The sequence below is a fragment of the Engraulis encrasicolus genome, chromosome 24, assembly GCF_034702125.1.
Source record: "Engraulis encrasicolus isolate BLACKSEA-1 chromosome 24, IST_EnEncr_1.0, whole genome shotgun sequence".
Taxonomy (NCBI): Eukaryota; Metazoa; Chordata; class Actinopteri; order Clupeiformes; family Engraulidae; genus Engraulis; species Engraulis encrasicolus.
In genome coordinates this window covers 19484502-19491027 of record NC_085880.1, presented here as the reverse complement: position 1 = coordinate 19491027, position 6526 = coordinate 19484502, and the positions used below count along the sequence as shown (strand labels likewise).

General features: G+C 45.1%; 1 protein-coding gene across 5 annotated transcripts in view; it reads right to left on the bottom strand.

Moving 5' to 3' along the window:
• Window positions 1-6526, bottom strand: part of LOC134441292 (girdin-like) — a 100914-nt gene that overhangs the window by 52021 nt on the left and 42367 nt on the right. For all 5 annotated transcript variants that reach the window (XM_063191543.1, XM_063191539.1, XM_063191540.1 and 2 more), the window contains exon 8: window positions 3463-3638. In XM_063191543.1, coding sequence (XP_063047613.1) covers window positions 3463-3638 — 176 coding nt within the window. The remainder of the gene's footprint in view (window positions 1-3462; window positions 3639-6526) is intronic.

Genomic DNA, 6526 nt, shown 5'->3' with positions numbered 1-6526 from the left:
AAGAGAAGAGAAGAGAAGAGAAGAGAAGAGAAGAGAAGAGGAGGGGAGGGGAGGGGACACATGACACTGAGTCAGGCAGCTGATCTGCTATGCTTTATGGGAGAGTCAACAGCGTAGAAATAGTAGTACACAGGGTCTCTCCAGCCACAAAAGGGCATCACGTCAGGAAACAACAGACAGACAGATACAGTCACACCACCGAGACAAGGATACAGTCACACCACCGAGACACAGGAGGAGTCACATGGACAAGCCCTGTCTAAAGGAGTCACCAGTCAACACCAAATTAACACATATACATACAGACTCATAACGAGAGAGGTGTGGGGGGGGAGAGAGAGAGAGAGAGAGAGAGAGAGAGAGAGAGAGAGTTAGATGGATAGAAAGTTAGATGGATAGAAAGAGAGAGAGAGAGAGAGAGGAAAGAGAGAAGAGAGAAAAGAGAAGAGAGGGAACTGCAATTATAATAGTATATATATATATATATATATATATATATATATATATATATATATATTTCTAAACATTGTTGATCAAAATAGCTTTCCTTCCCTCTAAAAACTGTTCTCAGTGCGCTCTGGGAACAGAAGATGATGAAGAAGAAGGAAACACTAAACAAAAATGAAGAATTGGAAATGTACTGATAGAAAATTGTTTTTTCCCCCTCGACTCCTTCTGAGAAACATGCCATAACTCAGCAAGTAGGTCAAAGACACGAGGAGGGGAAATAAGACTCCATCATGCCCACGATCATCTGATGTGAGGCACATCCACCCGTTCCACAGACATCTTTTGTTGCATCAGTGCTGCTGGCTCCAGGCCTCACAATCCCACATGGACAGACAAACAAACACATTCCAAGACAGCACAACCAAAACGGGCAACGCAGTCTTCCAGCCAATAATGACACTGTCAGGCACTGGCATGTTTAAAATGCACTTTATGGGCTTTGTAAACCGTTAATTTGATAGGAAAGTTGGGAAAGACTGTCAGTGAGTGGGGGATAGAGAGGAGATGGGGTGAAATTGAGAAGAAGAAAAAACAGCAGAGTTGGCATTCATTCAGAAAGCAGCAGAGTTGGCAAACGTATCCATTTAATCAGGAACACCCGATTATATTTTACGGCCTCATGTGCTTTTATCGGCCAGGACAGTGAAGACGTTACACATGCAGTCGTGGCCAAAATGGTAAAGGAAGTGGACTTAAGATCAGAGTGTTGCAAGTTCGAATCCTACCTTTATCTCTCCCTACATCTCCATCCATGGCTGAAGTGCCCTTGAGCAAGGCACCCATATTGCTACAGGGACTGTAACCAATACCCGCTAAAATAACTGAGTCGCTTTGGATGAGAGTCAGCGAAATGTAATGTAACCAAATGTTATGTAATGTAAAGCATAGACCAGGAGCTTTGTGCAGTGCTGACTAGAGGAGATGAGTTGGCTAATATCATAAATGATCTCCGCCAGCTTCCTGCTCTCTTCATAACCGCTTCTCTTCTCTTCTCATCTCATTATTGCTGACCGCAGCCGACCGAAGAGCAAAAAGGAAACGCGCCCGGTCGCATTGTGCCTCAAGGTTAATTCGCTCCCGAAGAGGAAGCTCAATTATTTATTTATCGCCGCTAAAAGCTGAAAGCTCTTTGGTACACCCAGACTCTGCTGATGTACCAGCGCCTGGCAGTCACATTGTTTAGGGGAATGTTTTGAGGAACCACTGAGTTCCACTTACAATAAAACCCGTAAACGCTGAGCTCATCAAACTATGGTTTCTTTGTACGTGTTGTTGCTTCCGATTCCCAACTGTCCTCAGGTCAGTGACCGTGAACTACAGTGAACTTGAGAGACCAAGACAGCGTTCGCTCCCTCGCTCGCTTGCTGTACTATAGCTCAGAGTCTGTGGGAGGGCTGAGTCATGCTAGTCACGCTACTGTGTGTGGTGTAGTAGAGAGAGAGAGAGAGAGAGAGAGAGAGAGAGAGAGAGAGAGAATAAGTAGAGAGAGAGAGAGAGAGAGAGAGAGAGAGAGAGAGAGAGAGAGAGAGAGAGAGAGAGAGAGAGAGAGAGCAGGAGAGAGAGTAGGAGAGAGAGAGGAGAGAGAGAGAGGAGAGAGAGAGAGAGTGAGAGTGAGAGTGAGAGTGAGAGAGAGAGAGAGAGAGAGAGAGAGAGAGAGAGAGAGAGAGAGAGAGAGAGAGAGAGAAAGACAGGGAGAGATAGAGAGAGAGTGCCCTCAGACCAGGAGCTCATCAGTAGGCTATGGCTCATCATTATCCTCATCTGTACGCCTCATCATCATCAAACAAAGGCTTCTCAGCACGCTTATGAGTCATCCTCCCCCTCTTGTTGTTGCCGGTGAGATCGGATACATATCCTTCCTTCCTTTTCCGTCCTTCACTTATGCTAAACCTGGGGTGGGGAGCCTGTCACAGGGGCCATTTACAGCCCTCGAGGCAGACTTATCCGGCCCCCGACATATTTTTAATGCTATGCAGTTTCACATGTAATATGATGTGTTTCGTAAAGAAATGTTACAAATGTCATTTGCCATACAATTAAGTTATATTTTCAGGGGACATAGTGAAGGAGGGGTCTGTTGTAAAGGGGGCCGACTTCAATAAAGGCCTGAAGTGCAGGGGGAAATGCTGGTTTGTGTACATAGTATGGCCCTTGGAGGTTTTAATAAGATTTGAAGTGGCCCCTCGAATGAAAAAGGTTTCCCACCCCTGCACTAAAAGCACAGGAGGCTGAGTGAAAAGCACTAGGGTGATGCATCGAGCCTCTGTCCATGTCCACACTGCTTTTTAGATGAAGTGTCTTTGTAAGGAGAAGCACTTGCTAATGGACAGTAAACAAGCTTGAGACTACTTGCCGCACTTCCCGGAAGTTTTTTTTATTTTTATGGGCACATATAAATAATAAACAGAAAAGTCATCCCTGGAAATCTTAGCAGATGTTGTTCAGGCAATTTTAAGAACCTCTCCTCTCAAAGCAAAAACACACAGTTTTGGACGCAAGAGATGACACAGGTCTAGAAACAAAAGGCTATGTGTGTGCCTGTGCGGTGTTCGTGTGTGTGCGTGTGTTAACAGAGAGGGAGGAAGAGAGGTTGAATAGAAAAAAAGAAAGTGATAGTGGGATATCCAGACAGTGGAATATTGACGAGTGGAGTCAGAGGACAGGGACAGAAACAGAGGACAGAGTGTGTGAATGGAGAGAGTTTCTGTATAGTAAAGATTCACATTCATCCAGGATACGTGAATAACTGTGTCTGTGTGGCACAGTGTGTGCGCGTGTTGCAGTCCGGTACTCACAGTTCCGGCCTAGTGCCTAGTGTGTCTGTGTCTGTGTGTGTGTGTGTGTGTGTGCGTGTGCGTGTTACTCACAGCTCCTGTCTGATACGTTGTATCTTGACCTACTGTGTGTGTGTGTGTGTGTGTGTGTGTGTGTGTGTGTGTGTGTGTTACTCACAGTTCCTGTCTGATGCGTCGTATCTTGGCCTTGGCGTCGGCGAGCTCCACTGAGAGGTGCTGTCGGCTTTCGGTGCGACGCATGCTGGGGGAGTCCCCGGGGCTGGGCGTCTGGCCACACGGCATCGGGGGAGAGTACTGGCCACAGTCACGCTCCTGAGTCAGCTCCACGATGGTCTGGGGGACAAGAACAACATTCAAATTATTACTGAGTTGGATGGTACTTCTTGACAAAACGCCTAATATCCCCATGTGATGGGAGAGATCTCTATTGGGTTGTGAGTGTGTTCTGACTATCATGCCAACGACTATCATGCCTGGCTCTTTGGAATAGCAGTCAGAGCCCCGGTTTGGTACCCCAGAAGGTTCGAGTCATGATGGTGTGCGGGGAACAAGAACATAGCTGCAGTTGAAATGGGTGGCACTCAGTTGTAAAGATCCATGGGGTTACTTTCCCGGGACGCATGCAATGTAAGGTGTACGCCTACTTAGGAGACCAGCAGAGGTTGAGAATGAATGGAGTTCCCTTAACAATATAAATGGCGGCATCGCACAATCTGAAAGCCGCCACTACACACTAAACCCATACAGTAGGTGACCAGACGTGATCCCACTCCTGTGCATTGGTGACGGAAGCTATGATTTATCTTTGTCTACCATTACTAAATATGTTATTGAATCCCAAAGGCTCAATTGTAATGCCTCCATTTTGAAAGTCAGACACCTTGACCTCGAAAAAGTTGCCCCAAAATGTTAGTGTTAGTGTTGAGAGAATGTCGGTCCCCGATCAAGACCCAGTCCAAGACACAGAAATATCAGGGTTGTTTGTACAGACATACAGCACTATTCGTAATTAACTCCGGTGTCAGCTCAACAATTATAGGGGACGTTGGCTAGTTCTGCACTGCCTGACCGAGGCACAATACCCAACATAAACATAAACAGCTGGGCTGGGGATTTCCAGACATATTAATGTGTAAAGGGCATTACCATACCACCCGTGAAAGGTACTACCATGGATTACAGCAGACAAACACACAAACCGCTTTAGACTGTCTATGGACCGACATCCCTTTCCTATTTAGCTGATGCTCATATGTGTCTGGTTATACCAAAATAACTCGTAAATGTTAGAAGAACAATAGCAGGCTGTTTTGTTTGTACTCTTGACATTATATTACTTTGAGAATATTTAATGACACCAAAATGTTTTCGACTGAAAAAAAGAACACAACCTTTAACGGCTGCCTGTAGAGCAAACATGCAGTAAACATTCAAAAAATAGCCTCCTGTTGTACCATTTACCCGCTAGCTTACAGCCCTCAATGAGATTGACCCTTGACCCTTGACCCTCAGCTACGACCCCATGGAGTGGACAAGTGGACGAGGGAGTTGAGGCAGACAGACAGCACAGGCTCCAGTCAGTGGCATCTGGCTGACTGGCACCCGTCTCTCTCCGCAGGTGGGCCGGCAGATTAGCCAGACGCTACAGGTCACGAGAGCTAACCTTTATACAGGCAACCAGAGGACACGGCTACCAGTCAAAGCTCCCGTCAATGGATACCCAGATCCCTCAACCCCACCCCTACCACCCCTCTAATGAATACACAGATCCCCACGCCCCGCCACCAGTCTGGTTCATATACTGTAGGTTAAAATCAACTATATAGTGACACTGAATAGAAAATATTTCTGTTCAACTAAGAAATATTGCTGATAAATTAAAGCACATTATGGAAATCTTGATGTTATTGCCATCAAAGTACGGCTCGCATGGGCTATTGGCAATATTGCTGCCTGCATTGATTGTGATTATAGTATATTTTCATCGTAGGCTAGTCATGAAAATCAGTCTCACAAGCGTTTCTTTAGTATGCATTATGACATTATGCATTGATTATGACATCACAGCATGGCATCTGACTGGCACTCGTCTCTCCGCAGGTGGGCTGGAAGATTAGCGAGACGCTACAGGTCACCAGAGCTAACCTCCCCATAGGCAACCAGAGGACACGGCTACCAGTCAAAGCTGCCGTCAATGGATACACTGAAAACAACCCCCCATGGACACACTGATCCCCCCCAACCAGTCCAGTCCATATACTGTAGGTTCAAATTCATTATATAGTGACACTGTAAAGAAAATACTTCTTAATAAATAACTAATAATTAATAAGAATATTTCTTAATAAATAACTATTTCTTTTTTAACGCACATCATGGACATCTTGGATGGTATTGCCATCCAAGTATGACAAACATTTGCTACATGCATTGTTGCATGGATTGTTATCATTGTAGTATTTCCCAGTATTATGAAATATCATTCTCACAAACGTTTCTTGAATATGCATTATGACATTACACATTGATTATCACATCACAGCATGGCATGGCATCAGACTGGCACCCGTCTCTCTCCGCAGGTGGGCTTGCAGATTATCCAGACACTACAGGTCACGAGAGCTAACCTTTATACAGGCAACCAGAGGACACGGCTACCAGTCAAAGCTCCCGTCAATGGATACACAAACACTGATCCCCTAGTTCGCCTCATGGCGCCAACTGCCAGTTCTAGATCTCCTACCCGCCATTCTAGTTCCTACATTCTATAGGTTGATAATCCGAGATGAAGCCGCACCATATGGAGAATGTTTACTTATCTTTCATGACAAAACACAATGGAAATCTTGGACTTCTTAAGCTGCAAATGCAGCTGCAGCAAATGCAGCTCACTTGTGCTATTTTAATACATTCACTATATGCACTATTGCAATATCAAAAATATATAAATATTACGCGTTTCATATTACTCTCCACAAGTTTTAGTATTGGCCTCACAAACTTCTCCTTAGAATGCATGATGACAATCGCCTGCGCATACAAATGAACAAATAAAATGTGCATTATAAATGTGCAATAACATAACTGGAGCGTAAATGCCTAACTGCAACATATTGGGGGGGTGTCACTGTACTGCAGCTGAAACTGTATTTTTAACTGGACTGAAGAGCTTTTGTCACCCTGCATTGATTGGCTTTTGAGCTGGGCTGGGGGTTAGCAAG